Source organism: Euprymna scolopes, chromosome 45 (genome assembly GCF_053919585.1).
Source record: "Euprymna scolopes isolate OS-2025 chromosome 45, ASM5391958v1, whole genome shotgun sequence".
Lineage (NCBI taxonomy): Eukaryota > Metazoa > Mollusca > Cephalopoda > Sepiida > Sepiolidae > Euprymna > Euprymna scolopes.
In genome coordinates, this window is record NC_136526.1 from 47,289,743 (window position 1) to 47,309,187 (window position 19,445).

A 19,445-nucleotide genomic window follows, 5' to 3' on the forward strand; every position below is an offset into this window, starting at 1 on the left:
TTTCAAAGACTTATCAGGAATTAGAATAAGACAGACTGCAGTTACTTCCTACGATACCCTTCTTGAGTCGACGTTGTGAAATACCAATAACAAGTGCAGTATATATAGATCTTTTAATGCATTAAAATAAACTTTGCATTTTTAAACTCCAGGTCTAATTCCCCCCCTCTCTCTCTCATATATATATATATATATATATATATATATATATATATAAAATAAAATAACTCACCTTTTTCTTCACTATATTCCCTCTGCTTCACTTTTTGTTATCAAGTAAAATCTTTGACTTACTTGTAGTTTCATCAAATACTTTTGTATGCAAAATCCGATCCTACATTTTGCTAATTCCTATCCACTGATGAGAAGGAAAGTATCTCTTCGAAACTCCGCGGATTAAGGACTATTCACTTATCAAGTGTTTCCTTTTCAGATTAAATGTTTTTAACTCATTTTCAAAGTGTTTTTTAACATGTTTTATTAACTGTGTGCTCTTATATATATATATATAATGTAGTATTGGGAATACCAGATTAAATGCTATGTAGGTAGTTTTAGAAATAGAAAGATATAAGCATATTTGATTTCCTATCAGCGAGTTAGCAGGGCCAGAAGGTTAGATTTGACAGCCATCAAACCAAGTCACCTTCAATGACCTAGATTAGATGTACTGGAAATTGAGGGGTGGCACGGGATTGTGGTCGAGGATGGACAGAGAGTGGTTTTGGGCAGCAGAGAAACCAGGCAACAGATTTCGGGTCTCTCCCCAACAACCAGAGTCCGAGATATACGCTTGCCTTTAATAAAAGATTGAAGCTTCAGTCCATCTTGTTGTGATTTACGAATCTGTCTGCAGTGACCACTCCTCAACAAGATGGAGACCAGCGTCCATAAGATATCATCTGCTGGCCAAGGTAACCCAGTATGTATGCATTATACATTGCACATACACGTCATGAAGAGTTTCAAGGTAAGAAATGGTGTAAGGATAAGAACACACAAACACACACATATAAGAGTGAACTACACGTAAGATGCGTAAGAGCATACACATCCATGCACATATATGTAAGAACAGTGATAAACACACAGACTCTTAAAGTACCCTTAGTAGTAAAAGTAACGAAAAATGTAAAAGTAAACTCAATAAGTATTCGAATTAAGTTCTTAAACACTGAGTTAAAGAAATTGAGAACATAATTTTCCTGCACCCCCAATTAACCATTTTCATATCTTGTATATCTTTTATTTAGGTCTCTTGGTTTTACTGGAGTCCAGGACAAGAATTTATCTAGTCTGGTGAAGTATCCAGCTTTGTGTTGTTCCTTGAGGTAACATCACTTGGAGAAGGTCCACCATTCCTCATAAAAGCTAATGTTAGTTAGCCATAGTGAGATCATATTTGGGCAGCGAATACTATGTGGTTTTAAATATTTAGTCAGGGTTTACTTCTAGGGAAAACTATCCTCATGGCAGATTATTATGGCAGACCTCTGTACAGACACTCGAGAATAGTGTTGAGTAGGCATTACAAGTTCTCTCCTGTAGACATCTAAGTTCTTTCCAGTAAGCATTCAAGTTCTCTCCTATGTAGCAGTGTGTATACTTATGTGCCTTCTCAAATTTGCTTTCAGAGAAAATGAAGACCTGCAAATTTGACAGGAAAACGGTTTTTCTCCAGTGTGTATAAGCATGTGTCTTCGCAAATTTGCTTTCATAGAAAATGAAGATGCGCATATTTCACAAGAAAACGGTTTCTCCCCCCTGTGTATGCGCATGTGTATTTTCAAATTTCCCTTCAGAGAAAATGAAGATTCACACAGTTTACAGGGGAATGGGTTTCCCCCGTTGTGTATGTGCATATGTAAATTCAAGCTTAATTTATGCGAGAACAAAGCCCCACACATTAAACATGAAAATGGTTTCTCTCCAGTGTGTACACGCACATGGTCTTGCAAATTTGCTTGCCGAGAAAACGAACATCCACATATTTCACAAGAAAATGGTTTTTGCCCAGTGTGGATTTGCATGTGTGCTTTCAAAGTTTCTTTTCGAGAAAACAGAGACTTGCATATTTCACAAGAGAATGATTTTTCGCCAGTATGAACACGGACATGTCTTTTCAAGTCTGCTTGCCGTGAAAACGCAGAGTTGCATATTTTACAAGGGAATGACTTTTCACCGGTGTGTATACGGACATGTCTGTTCAAATTGTCCTTCTTAGAAAACGAACATCCACATGTTCCACACATAAATGGTTTCTCTCCAGTGTGTATAGTCAAATGGTCTTTCAAGTGTGATCGCTGAAAGAATGAAGAGTCACAAATGTCACAAGAAAATGGCTTTTCCCCCGTGTGCCGTTGCATGTGTTTCTTTAAATTTCCTTTCAGAGAAAACGAAGATTCACATGTTTCACAGGAATATGGTTTCTCTCCAGTGTGTTTACGCAGATGTCTTTTCAAATCTGTTTGATGAGAAAATGAAGAATCACACGTGTCACAGGAAAATGTTTTCTTCTCTGTGTTCGTTTTTATGTGTTTATTCGGTTCAGATTCACCAGAAGAGGAAGATGTATCAGAAACGGGTTCATCTTTTGTGCGTGTAGCCATTTTTTCTGTAAAACAATAATAATAAAAGGCAAAAAATTGCCATTGCTTATCAATAATCGAAAAGTCATTCAATCTGTTTTAATAAACATAAATATCTTATGAATATTTGTTCCATAATGACAAATGTTTAATGTTTAACAAATGTTCTATTTACATAAACAAAAATAACTTATACAAAACCGTGTGTTTATAATTTAATTGTACAAAACCGTGTGTTTATAATTTAATTGTAAAGTACACATTTAGATTGTATTACAAATGACCATGCCTACAAGTATTAAAGGGTTCAGACTGACAGTTACTACAAAAAAAAAAATTTTCTGTAAAAATAATAATGGGAATGCAAAAGATTTCATTATCATTAATCAAAAAGTCATTTAATAAATCCAAATATAAATCTTTATTTTCTATGACAACCTAAGTTCAATGTTTAATCAACATTTTATTTACATAAACAAAAATAACTTAAACCACATTTTGTTTTATTAATTTCATTGTAAAGTAAACATTTATATTGTTTTTCATTCCTGAGTTCGAATAGAGGTTGGCTGTTACATCAACTGAAATATTGTGAAAATGGCAATCAAGATGAAAACAGTAGTCTGAAGTATCCAAATAAAATGCATAACCGATCCTTATCTAAAAAAATATCAGCCCAGATGTTGAAACAAATTTATATGCAAAACCGAGGCTACCATATTGAACCCCAAAATACTACACCAGGGGGGAATAGTAATGAAGAACTCTATTGGCTCCACAAACATGGAAGTCGTCATAAAAATGAAGATGGATGATAATATCTACTAAATTAGCAACTAAAAAAATCAAGGTTCAGATCATCACACAAGAATATTATGACCACTCAGAAAACTTTCTCAAGAGATGTAAAATATGTTCTCCAGGTGCACAAGAACATCCTGGTAAATGATTACAACTACAGGGATTTTACTTCCTAGAACAAAACTAATAGAATTATGTTGGAACAGAAATGATATCTGTAAATATTTTGTACATTTAACTTAATTTGGATTTTTCACAACCTGTTTTTATAAAATAATTTTCGATGTATTTTTGATTTTAGTTCCCAAAGATGGGGTAAAATCAGCAAATATGTAAATAACTGTATATTTACAAAGAAAATCTATTAGGTTGGTGCAACAATAATGTCGTTTTTTAGGTCTTACTTTAAAATCTCATAACTCCTTTTATGATAAACTTTATTAATTGAAATAATACGATTCGATTGAGTGAAAAAATATTTTGTACATTTAATTTAATCTGGATTTTTCTCAGCCTGTTTGATAAGATAATTTTCGTTCATTTTATTTCCAAAAGACATTGTAAAATCAGCAAATAGGTAAATTCAGACAAAAGGTCGGTATTTAACCTGATGAAAATGGGCACTAGATTATGGCAAAAGGAAAAATTGCCACAGGTTAAAAGGATTTCTAATTTATTGACAGAGAACAAAAAAGATAAAGTAAAAGATGAAGGAAATACTAAAATATTGTACAATCTGCAAATATTTAAAATAGTATAAAGGTTAAAACATTCAGTGCAGGCGTAAAATGAGGAAATTTTTTTTTTATTCAAAGCAGACAATTTAAAAATGATTGCCACGATTAGTTTATTTAAATCATTTTGGACAAATCCTTGATTTTGATTGGCGAAGAGCCCTGTAGGTCATAAACAGTGCTGTAGCATGCTATGTTGACAAATTATGTTGATGCCCACCATTTCTTCATGTGACTTGTGTTTATATAAAACACAGACTGACAGACTACAGGACACTGAAACAAAATATTTGATTTTAAAATCATTTCATTGCTATCACGTGCAATGTAACTTGATACATAGGCATCAACATATTTTTTTCATGTTATCAATGATTTGTGACAGTTATATATTTTGTAATGTTTTTATACTGTTTTTACTAAAATTTGTTACTTTATTTATTTATTGCGGACTATTATTCTCATCTTTCTTAGATGTTGTTCGAATGCAGTTCGGAAATTCAGAGTTCTATCCCGTCACGATTACCACCTGATGGAGGTCCTGGATATGTCCTTTAACTATATCCAGTGGTGAGGCCCCAGCTTGTGGGCTTTGGGGAATGTGGAGCCACCCTTTAATTACCATTGCTCCCAGGCCCACTCTGACCCGGAGTGGTAGTGCCTGTTAGGGTCCCAACTATGGGTAAAATAGAAACTGACGTGAAAACAACAGATATATTCTATTAAAAAAATTTTTCTTCAAAATCTTTGGATTTGGCATTAAATAACCCGAAAAGGGTTGATATGCCGTAAAACAAAAACAACCAACCAACCAACCACCTGATGGAGGCCAGAGGAATAATTGGCTGAAACGCCGTGAAACAACATCTAAGAAAGATGAGGATGATAGTCCGCAATAAATAAATAATACTCATCTTAATAATGAATTCCAATTAAAAAAATAAAATTTGTTACATTTATTAGAAAGATTAGAGTTTTTATTAAAGGAAACTGTGACTCAGCACATAGATGTCGATAGATTACAGCAGGAGGTTTTCATGGTTTTTACGTTTTGCTTCAGTGTTGACTTGTTCTCAGTTTCTTTTAATAAAAACATTTTTTTAATGAATTAAAAAGTTTAAAAAAAAACAGAATGAAACATTATAAAAGAAAATGTAGCTCAGACGAATTAGTGTTTCAGTGTTGACTTGTTCTCAGTTCCCCTTAATAAAAACTTTAATTTATTTTTAATAAATTAACAAAGTAAAAAAAAACAGAATGAAACATTATAAAAGAAATTGTAGTTCTTACGAATTATTGATGATATGAAAAAAAATCTATCAATGTCTAACGCGTAATAACAATGAATCATTAAAAACAAAGATTATTTTTATTTCAGTTTCAGTTTCCTGTAGTCCAAGTTTTACATAAACACAAGCCACATGACAAATCAGTTGCCATAGAAACAATGTGCAGGCATATCACATCTCTGTGTTAACATTACAAAAAAATTTGTTATGAAATTTCACGTTTTTCTAAATAAAATTGAATTTGTGTTAAGAAAAAAATGCTAAACAAATTTGAAAAAAATTATTAAAAAATTTAATTGTAAAAATATATTATTTTGTATTTTATAAAAAATTTTTATTTAATTTTTATTGTGGTGGGTTTTGTGCGTTTTTCAATTTTTGATACGGGCAGTTTCTCTGACTGGATTTGTCCAATGATCTTGAAATTCATGTCACCTGTTTTAGAAATACTAGAAATATAACTCAAATCATCACAAAAACAATATTAGGATTTGGTATATTGAAGTCTAAACTCTGTTTTTCTATAATATTTAACAATTACATTTTAGTAACTAAATATTTTAACGTTTCTGAATTTTTGAAATGAGAATTGGTTATTTGTATTATTATTCATCGGACTACTGTTCTCGTCTTGAATATAATTTTCGCAATGCTTTGGTTGATATAATCTGACCTGACATGGCAAGCAGAACAAGAGCACACTGCTCCCATGAAATAAATAAAGGGTTCCGCTCGAAATTCCATCCCATTTCCGGAGTTCGACAGTAAAATTCCTGAGTTCGACAAGATACACCTGAAGAAGGTTGGAGGTTATACCAACCAAAACGTTGTGAAAATCCCACTACAGAAGAGAACAGTAGTCTGATGAATAATAATACAAACTAAATATCTTGTTATTACTTTTGTTCAAATCTTGAAACTTCACATTTTATATGTATTTACGCTCTGGTCTTGTTTATATTCTTTAAGTTTTTACTAATAATACATTATTATTACTAAAAATACATTATTATTACTAATAATATATTATTACTAATAATATATTATTATTACTAATAATGCATTATTATTACTAATAATATATTATTATTACTAATAATACATTTTTACTAATAATAGATTATTATTACTAATACATTATTATTACTAATAATACATTATTATTACTAATAATATATTATTACTAATAATATATTATTACTAATAATATATTATTATTATTACTAATAATACATTATTATTACTAATAATACATAATTAGTAATAATACATCATTACTAATAATATATTTTTATTAATAATACATTATTACTACTAATAATACATTATTATTACTAATAATACATTATTATTACATATACATTTTTTACTAATAATACATTTTTATTATTAATAATACATTTTTAGTAATTATACATTATTATTACTAATAATATATTATTACTAATAATACATTTTTACTAATAATACATTATTATTACTAATAATACATTATTATTACTAATAATATATTATTACTAATAATACATTTTTACTAATAATACATTATTATTACTAATAATACATTATTATTACTAATAATACTTTTTTACTAATACATTATTATTACTAATAATACATTATTATTACTATTAATATATTTTTACTAATAATACATTATTATACCTAATTATACATTATTATTACTAATAATACTGTATTACTAATAATACATTATTATTACTATTAATACATTATTACTAATAATACATTATTATTACTGATAATACATTCTTACTAATAATACATTATTATTACTAACAATAAATTAATACATTTTTACTAATAATACATTATTATTACTAATAATACATTTTTACTAATAATAAATTATTATTACTAATAATACATTATTACTAATAGTACATTATTATTACTAATATATTATTATTACTAATAGTACATTTTACTAATACATTATTATTACTAATAATATATTATTATTACTAATAATACATTTTTACTAATAATACATTATTTTTACTAATAATACATTATTGCTAATAATACATTATTATTACTAATAATACATTATTACTAATAATACATTTTTACTAATAATACATCATTACTAATAATACATTATTATTACTAATAATACATTATTATTACTAATAATACATTATTATTACTTATAATACATTATTATTACTTATAATACACTTTTACTTATAATACATTAATATTACTAATAATACATTAATATTACTAATAATACATTTTGTAATACATTTGAATATTAATATTAATTTATGACATTTATTATATAAATACATTGATATTATGAGTCAATGATTTTTTGTTTTTTATCTTGAATTTGATATTTTCAGAAATATCATAGTATACATTTTAGAAAATCATTAAATAAAAGATTTTAAGGTACTTATGCAGAAAAGATACCGTGCTGAAACAATAATGCCATTATTTATAAACCTAGTGATAACATGGAGAGAGGGAGATGTTTTGCAACCACTTTAATTACTTTAACCAAACAATAAACAAGAGATATCGTAATACTTTAAGTTAACTTGAAAACACTATTAAAAATAACATGATACCTTTGTTGAATAAGGACCAAGAAATTTAAATGGTAATTAGTTTTTGTTTAACAATTTGATTCCAAGAAACGACAATGGGATTTATAAAATAATTCTTGAGTTACAATGAGAATAAAACGGCGTATTCATTAGAGCCATTTGAACTCTCAAAAATAACTCAAAAATCGAAAATTAAACAATATTTTAGTAGGAACTCATCTAACAACTATCACCAATAGTGCAAAAATGTAATTTTTTACCAGTATTTTGCAAGACTCTAAGTAACTTATCTTGCCTATAGTAATATTCATTTGTTGTATATTTAATTTTTTTCATCCTTTACTTAATTTGTTCCCTATTGTAAAAATTATATATTGCACTGCACTGCACCCAAAGAATGATGCTAACTGACTCTACGTGAAAAAGAAAGACAGAGGAAGAAGACCGAGCTGTAAAGAAGACTGTTTGAATGACACAAAAAAAAACGAATTAAAAAATAGATAATGCAGAACATCGAATAGATAATTAATGCAACAACATATACTGAAACTTGTCTTGAATAACATTTATTTGTTGTATATTTAAATTTTTTCACTCTTTATGTTGTATAGGTGGTGATGGTGTATATATATATATAAAGGAGGGACCTGAACATGTTATATAGTTGTATATATATATATATATATATATATATATATATATATATATATATATATATATATATATGAATAAAACAAATCAATACGAAAAATATATAAACGTTTATATCTTTTCTGTATTTATTTTCTATTTGTTTACATATAGGAATACAAAAGTCTTTCGGAAAAAAAACAAAAAAAACAAAAACGTTTCTTTCAAGAGCACATAATTTTTCACTGATTCTTTGGTCTTCTTCAGTGTGAATATATGTGTGTGTATGTGCGTGTAAGTATATGTTGTCGTCTTTAGTGTTCGTGTGTCTATGTTCAAAGAAATTTTAATAACTATTTAATGTAGGCAGAGCAGCAGAACTTTGAACTTTATTGAAGAACATTTTTAAATAATATTAATAAAATACATTTTTAAAAGTGGGTTTGTATTACTGCACACATAGATTCGAAAAAGTTGTCAAAAAACAAATATATAACAAATAAATGCTATCAAAGGCAAGATAAGTTACTTTTCTACCAAACTGGATATATTTTTGTGTTTTTATTCAATTTAACATGTTTATTCAGCTCGAAAAGCATACATTGTTTACCGATATATTCGAAAATTCAAAATGGCGTCCGACTATCTCTTTAACACGGTAAGTTTGGGAAAAGGTGTTATAAATAATAAACAAGACAACATACTATTAAAAAAAAACACTGAATATATGTCAAGTTATGTCACGGTAACATATATTGAGTGAATTTCTAACAGTATTTTATCTAGTTAATTATTTATAACACCTTTTCCCAAACTTACCGTGTTAAAGAGAGAATCGGGCGCCATTTTGAATTTTCCAATACATCGGTAAACACTGTATGTTTTTCGAGCTGAATAAACATGTTAAATTGAATAAAAACACGAAAATTATATCCAGTTTGGTAGAAAAGTAACTTATCTTGCCTTTGATAACATTTATTTGTTATATATTTGTTTTTTGACAACTTTTTCGAATCTATGTGTACAGTAATACAAACCCACTTTTAAAAGTTTATTTTATTAAGTTCTGTATTGTTTAAAAATAAAACACTTATCAATTTCAGTAATTGTTCTTGACATTAAGTAATAACAAAAAAAACCCCAAAAAAAACGGTGTAATCCCTTTTAATGTTTCCTCCAATCATGTAAGAGTTGCATCCCCCTTTTTCGCTTAAAGTAAACATCTGCCTAATAAACATCATATATTATTTAAATACATTCGCCTTCGAGAATACTAAGACAATGATTTTTATCTTAATTATGATATTTTCAGAAAATTTATAGTTTTTTTCTAGGAAAGTCGTAAAACAAAGAAATTAAAGTAATGCTTACCTTTTATAATTTGCCTCAAAGAAACGATGATGGGATTTCTAAAATCAAAAGTAATTAAAATGGATAAGTGTAAATTCAAGATGGCGACTCAAAAACAGATTCGCAAAAAATTAAATGGAGTTTAAAGAAAGTCATGTAATAATGCTGATCTCTTTGATTACGATGTAAAATATTATTATCATTTTTTAAATCTTATTTTGTTTTGTCTGTGAACCAGAAGCAGCGGTCCGGAAGCGGTTTCAGATTTTTCAAAAATCGCAAAAAATAAATATCTTCTGCTTTTTAAACCGGATTTCCTGTTTTAGTTTTAATTTTATTTTTTTTATTTTGGTCTCTAATTTATAAAATTAATACATTAGAGACCTCCGTACATTTTTTTTTTTTTTTTTTTTTGAAAAATAGGCACTAAAATTAAGTTGACACCCCCACCCCCTAGAAATAAGCATCTTTTAATAATTAAAATGATTTCAAGTTGTAGTTGAATTTGCTTTTTTATAATTGCCAATAGTCATTTTTTATATTATATAAAAATATTTTTTGTTGAATTGGAAAACCTTACTAAGAAATATGTTTAAAACTTCATATCACTAAATATTGGAATTTTATTCTATTAAAATATTTTAAAAATTGATCACTTTTTAGAATTTTTTTTTTTTTTTTTTTTGTAATTAACTAATTCTAACATATATTATTGAAAAAGAAAACGTTGATTTTTTTTAACATAATATTGATTTTATGTTCATTTTTTATTTACAACTTAAAGGTAGGTACATTTAAAGGATATATATATATATATATATATATATATATATATATATATATATATATATATATATAAAGTAATGTGATTAATAATTTAAAATTTAAAAATTATAATTAAATTAAAAATCCGTTTCATAAGAAGGAACAACAACAAAATCAATTATCTGTACGATCGTTTCGGAAAACAATGCTTTTTATTGTGGTAGACATCAAGTTACGTACAATAATTACATATAGTTTTTTAATAAGCAAGGTCTCCTCGTCAGCAAATTTTGAAGGGTTTTTGTTAGATTTAAAGACACCATAAATAAACCTAGCATTAAAAGTAAGGCAGATGTATCTGAAAAACATTGAAATAGAAGGTCTGGATTTAAAATTTATAAGAAAATTAATATGGGTTAGAGATAGAAAAGAAATAGACTAAAATATAGATTTGAATTTAAATTACAAGTTTGCTTTAAGTATCACATTTCAAATATATACATGCATATATATGAAAAAAATAGACACACATGTATACATATAGATATAAAGGTATATATATAAAAAAATAGAGAGAGAAATTTACCTTTTAATTTTTCGCTTTTTGAAACCAGGAACTATGGTTAAAATACTCATTTAGATGTATGCTATAGCTTTTTACCTTATTGAATGATGAATTTTAAAAGGGGGGGGGCGCCCGTGCAATAAATTATTTCCGTTGACGTATTTTTGATTTAAAGACGCTACGGTATATATTTCGAATGTTGTTTGTGTTATTACATTTTGTAAGGGTAGATAATTGTCATATTTTCTTTACTTTTTATTTAAAGGGTGTAAGAGGGATAATTAGTCTAACTTAATTATTATATATCTAAATTACAACGAGCACTTTCTTTTTCCTGTATTTTAATTAAACTAGTAATTTCACTGTTACATTGAAATACACTCAGCTCTTTAGACTATTGTTCTAATCTCCTTTAAATTATATATATATATATATATATATATATATATATATATATATATATATATATATATATATATATAGGGTATAAACTTAATAACCAAACGGAAGCAAACACCTTTTTCTCCTTACTCAATGGAATGCATCCCGCGTTAAAGTACACCTATGAGGGAGAGTGCAATTCATCCATAGCTTTCCAAAAACACCATTTAGTTACCTTACATCTATATACCGTAAACCAACATTTATAGGTTTGTACACGCGTTGGGATTCATTTTGCCCTAAAAAACGTAAGATAAATATAATTTGGACCCTAACACATCGTGCCCTTATGATTTGTTCTAAGTTAAAATTAGATGAGGAATGGAAAAAATTACGGATACTTTATTCAAAAACGGGTACCCACTAGATTTGATTAGGTCAGTTATTCAAAAGACATTGGCTGAATTCCTCGAATTAAAGAGAATATAGTAGCCAAATGTACAATTTATCTTCGTTTGCCTTGGTTGGGTACAGGAAGTGAGAAATTTGCCAAACAAATAAGTTTAGCAGTTCATGGATGTCATTTTGCTGCCAATGTGTGTGTTGTGTTCTTTACAAGAACTTTATTACCATCTTCTCGAAAAGACGTTCTACCCCCCACCCACCCACCATAATAGTAACGTTATTTACAATTTTGAATGTGGTTGCGGTGCCAACTACTTGGGTTGAACGACATTAAGATTAGATGGAAGAATCCAACAACATGTACCCAGTACCCAGTAAAATTAGGAATGGAACCTACCGGGCAACAGACGTTGTTACTAACATACAGATCTTCAATTACTGATCATCTACTTAAAGACCCCGTCTTGTGCAGCGAACTTTAGCAGAGAATCTTTTTCTATTCTTAGTCGTGCTCATTCACCATATCACCTTAAGATCTTGGAGACTATTCACGTTCGACTTAGAAAACCTTCCCTTTGCAAACAAAGGGAATGCCTCCTGGGTTTGAACGTGACTAATCTCTAGGGTATTCGACCATAACGCTGTTTTATTTTAATCGTTTTCCCACTTTTTTTCGCTCTCCCCATGAATTGAATAAAACGCAATTTTAATCACTTTTTTATTCTTTGTTTTAAAAAAAATCCCTCGATACAGCTTTGAGAAGCGAGGGTCGAAACTGGTCAGCTGGCTCCCCATTTCTCTTTCTTTCCTCTCCTGTTCCCCCCTTTTTGGAGAGAAGGTTAAAGGAATATATATATATATATTTATATATATATATATACAAATTTACTTTTAATCATGAATCATAAAAGTCTTCACTTCCTAATTGCAATATATATATATATATATATATATATATATATATATATATATATATATATATATATACATGCATATATATATATGCATATATATATTCATATATATATATATATGCGTATATATATATGCATATATATATGCATATATATATGCATATATATATATATATATGCATATATGTACGCGTATATATACATATATATGCATATATATACATATACATGCATATATATATACATGTATATGCATATATATACATATATATATGCATATATATATACGTATATATACATATATATTCATATATATATGCATATGTATACGTATATATACATATATATGCATATATATACATATGCGTATATATACATATATATTCATATATATATATATATATATATGCTTGTAATAATTTAAAGTTTTGCTTAATAAAATATTGGAATTTTTATGGATTTAAATTTATTTTGTTTAGTTTTCGTAACATGAAATGTAGGGGGTAGAACAAAAATATTTCTCCACATATATTCAATAAAACCACATATATTTAATAAAACCACATATATTCAATAAAACCACATATATTTAATAAAACCACATATATTCAATAAAACCACATATATTTAATAAAACCACATATATTTAATAAAACCACATATATTCAATAAAACCTACTTTCAATATGAACATTAGATTAAAATTGATTAAGTTTCGAAAATTTCATGAAAACCTGACCATTAGTTGATTTTTTTTTTGCTAGATTTTTTAACATGAGTATGTTTATGGCTTCAAAATGATCATTACATTAGAACCTTGTTTTTAATGCAAACAATTTTAGTCTCGCATGTTCATTATTTTTGTATGCTGTAAAATTAAAAACAATAGATTAGTAGTTTATTTTAAGCTTCTTTTAAATGCTACAAATTTATGATGATATTAAATTAAATTACAATTATGAGCATGTCACTGTCTATTAACCATTAACAAGATGGGGGTGTGGTGTCTGTTCCGTGATAGGAGTAAACTGGAATTTTCTTCCTCGGTCACAATAGGGGATTGGCTAGTTGGCTGACTGTTTAGTACTAACCTCTTTCCGCTAGTTATACTGATAATCATATCAAGGATGGATGACTTGGTATGCAAAGCCAAGTCGCTATCTTTCTCGTCACTGTCATCTGGATGGTCAAGACTAATCCTCGGGCTGTTAGCTGAATGAGAAGAGACCGTGAAGCAATCAACTTTGTGGACCTTGTATGTACAAGACCTTAACTGGAAGCCAGTAAACTTTCAAATGTACATCTACTAATCTTGCTAGGATGAAACTAAGTATCCTTCATGTCCTTTATTTTTTGATAGGTCATTGTGAAGGTACACAATTCCCCCATCATTCACCTCCATAGAAGGCCTACATGAGCGATTGGGAGCCTTACACCGCTCACTGTAAACATGGTTGATCTAGCGCCTATGATGCTGCTCTTCTATAAGATCCATATCATTGAAATGAATACGTTCATTAGTAAATTGGTCCTGATGATAAAAAAAATCTCTCTGGGGGTCAATCCGAGTGATCCAAACCTACAATGTGCAACATACTACAGAGAGCAAGGCTGTAGACATCTGCAAACCAGCTAGATATCTTAGACGGCCTTTTCCGCAACAGGGTTACAATTGAGGTTTTTAGAGTTACCTATCTCTATCGAGATATAGTGAAGGAGCAGAAACCCGTCACTTTTGATGGATTTGAAGTTGAGGGCAGAGTCTGTCTTTACAACTGCTCATGTATTACGGATGTGTCTGATGGGCAAGCAGATCTTTAGAATAGCCCTCTACAATGTGACCCTTTGCTCATTTTGGAATAAAGAATGCAACAGTATAAGAACTAACACACTCCTGTAAAATAATCAGTTGTCTATTCTTCTTAATGATAGCAGCAATCCTAAGCCCGAGTGCATTTTGGGGGGGGGTCTTCACAAGACTGAGGCACAGCTATGAGTGGGGAGATGCCCAATGAAGCACACTAGTGACATAAGATCCAAGGCATAGAAATACCAGCTGATATACTAAAGGTGCAATTATCAACACAAGAGAAATCCTAAACACGGTGGCCTCCTCCTGCACCGGCAAAAAAGAGTTAACCTGACATGTCGGATGCCAACACTCAGGAGCATTACGGCTGGGAAAATCAGCAGGCAAGTTTTCTCTGCCTGCAAGATGTTGGACAAAAGCCTGGAAATGGCAGACAGTTAACAGGAACAATGTTTATCTGGGGCTGGTTGAAATTGGCCTCAGTAGAGCTTTTCATAAACCTGAACACAGAGCTTGTCATCGGTGAGGACAGTGGGATGATGTTCCGACTGAATCATGATATTGGTATGAGCCAAAATGTTTTATCGCTGCAGCAATAGCCAATGCCTCGATTTCACATGGTAAGTGGGTTGATGACCATGTTGTCTCGCAGAAAAATGAGCAGAGTCTCCATAGTCTTCCTCCTCTGTCTGTGTACATCAGGGCGCTAATGCTGTGTTGTCTGACAGAACTGTCAGTCATGATTCAAAACTGGTTGGCAGGACGGGGTACATGAATGGTTTTTGCCGAAGTCAGGTACTTCTGATAAGCGAATAATATTATTACATAAGTAGTCAGACTAGTCTACAATATTCTGTGACTCTTTTCCTGCAGTGATTTCATCTAAAGGGCTGAGAAAGTGTGAACAGTTAGGAATGGCATAGTTTAAGATCTAGTAGGCTCCTATAAATGATCATAGACACTTTACAGTCGCGGGAAGTAGCTAACAAATATCCCTCTAACCATATCCATCCAAGGATGGTTGTTTGTTTAGGACATATTATGGTTTTGCTGGTGGATAGTCTTAAATTGGCCAGAGATAGAGTTGCAAGGACTCTATGCCAAACAGATGATAGGTCTTCAAAGCTGTTTCTTCCACAGTAAAGATCATCAGCAAACTTTGCCACATATTCCTCCACCAGCAAGTCATTTCTTTTTTTTTACACAGTGATCACCACTTATCAAGGTCCGGAAGCCACTCAGAGATAAGGGTTATTGCAAGTACATTACATTAGTGCGGAGATTTGATGAAGTGTTTACTTAAGGCGGCGGTTCATTAGGAATTTGTTAACGTTGGACTTGAACACATCCAAGCTGTAGTCAGATGGGAAGCAGGCAGACGGAACAGAGTTCCACAGGCGTGCATTTCTAAGAAAGAAGCTTTGTTCATGGAATCCACGTTTTGATTTAGGCACAAGAGTGGGGAAAATTTTTCACAGTGGATTCAGCTAGACGGGTGTTTTTCGTGAAAGATTGGCGAGGGGGACCAGAGATTGGAGTTCAGACGAGCACCTGCCATGGAAATAACGATAAAACAAGGATAGGCTCGCAATGTCTCTTCCGTGGGAGAGAGGTTGAAGGGTAGAGGAAAGGGCATCCCCCCACTAAGCCACGAAGTCTATTTTGTACTCTGTCAAGACAGGATAGGCTGTTTTTAGCAGCTCTTGCCCAGATATGGCAGCAGTATTCCATCCTTGGACATACTTGGCTTTTATATAGATAGAGAATTGCATCAGTAGTGAGATATCTTCTGGAGCGGTAGAAGGATCCCACCATCTTTCCAGCGACCTTGGCAACAGACTTGATGTACGTGTTCCATTAGTTCTTCCAGAGCTGTTTCTGATCTTTGCATATCCATTGTGTATCTTGTGTACACACGCATGCTTCTGAAATAACAACACCACAATATTTCATGGGTTCCTTAGCCAAGGGTATCTGATAAAAGGCGCTAGTGAGGTCGGTTGTGATAATTTATCGCCACTAACCTATCTTCCTTAAAGTTGTCAATGTTCAGCATAGCAGATGGCCGAGGCTTTGCATTTTGACCAATGCTGGAAATTGCAGTAACTAGGTGATGTCCTCCATTAGGCTTTCTGACAAGGAAGGACGAGCTCACATACTCCACTGTTACTCTGATATGTTCTGGACCAATGTGTTCTAACTCATTGAACTTGCAGTTTTTAAAGCCTGTTTTTATTGTATAGGGAAAGTCAACTTTGAAGTTGAGTCGGCAGAGTAGATCCCATTTAATGGATACCTTGAAGTAAGCAAAAACCCTCGTAAAACTTGGAATTAGGCTGGAGAGAATAACATGTCATCTGGGTCGATGACCACACAGGAAGCGATGTTGCCATTGTGCTTGCTTGAAGTTGGGTAGGTACTCGCCATGCCAGAAGATGTTGTTGGGATGAACGAGGATATAGCTTGGCAGATGTGTAGTGATCTATATATTTGTAGTGGTTCACTTGTTTTGTTGACAATACGCACTCTGCCTCCTACACTCCTTGTGCCTATGGGTAGTGGCCAAGGTTTTACTGATACTATGTAGCCTGAATCCCAATAGCAAATTCGTCGTCCTTATATTCGGACATGGAGAGTTCTAAGTACTCGGTGTGGTTTGTTGAGGTGAGGGCATGCAAAATCACACTGTGGTTTGTTGGGGTGGGGCACGAAAAACATGAACACATCTGATCAGTCTCGTGTCAGAAGAAAATGTAGTAGAGCCATACCTGAATTGTGTGTCGCAAATCCATATCTCAAACCTAGTGGGTCTCACTGACAGGTGATTACTGTGCATTAATGGGACACCGCTAAGTATCTCAGTATCACAATCTTCAATAAGCAGGCCATCACAGAAACACATTATGTCCCCTCTCCCTAGACTAAGTCTGGTCTCTCCAACCACTGCTTGTCTGGGAGACTAGGAAGATTTCATGATTTTACTGCCCAGACGCTTGGCTGTTGAGTTTCGAGTCATATTTCCTGTGGCACCACTGTCCACAACGATCTGTACTGGATAATGATTTGAGAACATGTCGAGGTAAGGGAATTGTTCAGTTTTCACTCGATAAGAGGTTGTCATATTTTCATTCTTTATATATAAATTCTTTAAGGTCTTAGGACAAGTGGACTCCTCATTTTCGAAGATATGAATGATCTGGAAAGCCTTGGTCATATATCTACGGTCTGATTCAGGAAGGTAGATGCATTCACTTAAGAAATGGTTTGTGTTGGGTCTCTTAGCCTGACTACACAGTGGACAAGTCTTCTTCACTTGAGGCTTCTTATTGAAGTGAAGTTGTAAATGTCTTGCTCACAGACACCTCATTTCCCAACTCATCAAGTAGAGAATACAACGACAGGGAGATCTTGAACTTGACTAATGCAAATGTGAATGATCTCAATTCCGTCCTATAACATTGTTTCACTAATTTAGAGAGAGTTGGATGAAGTAGGCACAACCAAGTGAGAACTATTAAATTCTCCAATGTAGGGGTGACTTCTTTGTCATTGTCATGATGTCATATATGGATGTCAGTGTTTAGTAGTGAGTCGTCAATGAAGGCTGCAAATCTCTGAAATAATCTTTCTGGACATCTGTCTTGCTCAAGCCTTATAGACTCAAAGTCCAGGAATTGAAAGCCACTAGTCTGGAAACCATAATGCTTTCTTATGGTCTGCCAAACCTTTGTTAGTGATATTGTAGGTGTATCAGAATTTTTGTAGGAATTTTTGTAGGAATTTTTGACACCCCTAACACGAAATTGCGAATAAAATATAAAAATCTCGTAATTTCTCTGTTAAAAGTGGGTTATTTATTTTCTTTATGGATTATACTTCCAAAATAAACTATTAAAGTTGTTTTAAAAGTAAAAGAAATATTTTCTTTTTAAAAAACAGTAATGAATTTTCCGAACTCAATATTTTTCAATTTTTAAACTTTAAAAATCTCTCAAAATTTTTCTATTGATTCTATTTTTACGATATTTTCAGGGTCAATGTGAAATTTTATGTTCTTTCCAATAAACTGAATATGATATTTTAGACAAACGTTTTTTTTTTTTAATTGACGCCCCGACCCCATTTTTAAGTTTCTATTAAAAAGTAAATAATTAATTTACTCACCGAAAACTAAATTAATTTACTCACAAATAGAAGAGAAAAGGTCAATAAATAATATCTTCAAATTTAAAACAAAAAAAAAACGAAGTGTTTTTTAGAATTTTACCTGTTTTTTTAAACCACGTTATTTGTTTTTTCTTTTTTTTCTTAATGGAACCTTGGTCCTTGCTCCTATAATTGAAAAAAAATTAGGGCTTGAATTACATTTTTCGAGGAGTTATAAGCTTGGAAAGACGGGGGGTCGAATAATTCACGCCTCCCATTTTGAAATGCCTATTAAAAAGTAAATAATTAATGTATGTACCAAAGTGTTATATATCATAAATTGAAGAGAAAACATAAATAAATAATATATTCAAATTTAAAACAAAAAAAAGAACTGTTTTTTTAGAAATTTACCTGTAAAGTCCGAAGTTTAAAACCTTTAAAAAAAACAAAAAAAAAACACGTTTTTTTTTTGTTTTTTTTTTAATGAA

At 30.9% G+C, this 19,445-nt stretch overlaps 1 protein-coding gene across 2 annotated transcripts; it reads right to left on the reverse strand.

The window, feature by feature from the left end:
• Window positions 1–233: 233 nt before the first annotated feature.
• Window positions 234–19,360, reverse strand: LOC145269534 (uncharacterized). 2 transcript variants are annotated; one of them, XM_080125292.1, is made up of 3 exons: window positions 19,076–19,360; window positions 9,990–10,027; window positions 234–2,614 (listed from the first exon to the last, which is right to left on the reverse strand). In XM_080125292.1, exon 3 carries the CDS (start codon window positions 2,607–2,609, stop codon window positions 1,587–1,589), a length of 1,023 nt encoding a protein of 340 aa, XP_079981418.1. In that variant the 5' UTR covers window positions 2,610–2,614; window positions 9,990–10,027; window positions 19,076–19,360; the 3' UTR covers window positions 234–1,586. The 2 variants fall into 2 exon arrangements, with proteins under 2 accessions (XP_079981418.1, XP_079981417.1); XM_080125291.1 differs by lacking the exon at window positions 19,076–19,360 and having other exon boundaries at window positions 9,990–10,217.
• Between the last annotated feature and the right edge of the window lie 85 nt (window positions 19,361–19,445).

Excerpts from the sequence above, each read along its gene's own strand:
- LOC145269534 (XM_080125292.1), bottom strand. The coding sequence starts at position 2,609 with ATGGCTACACGCACAAAAGATGAACCCGTTTCTGATACATCTTCCTCT.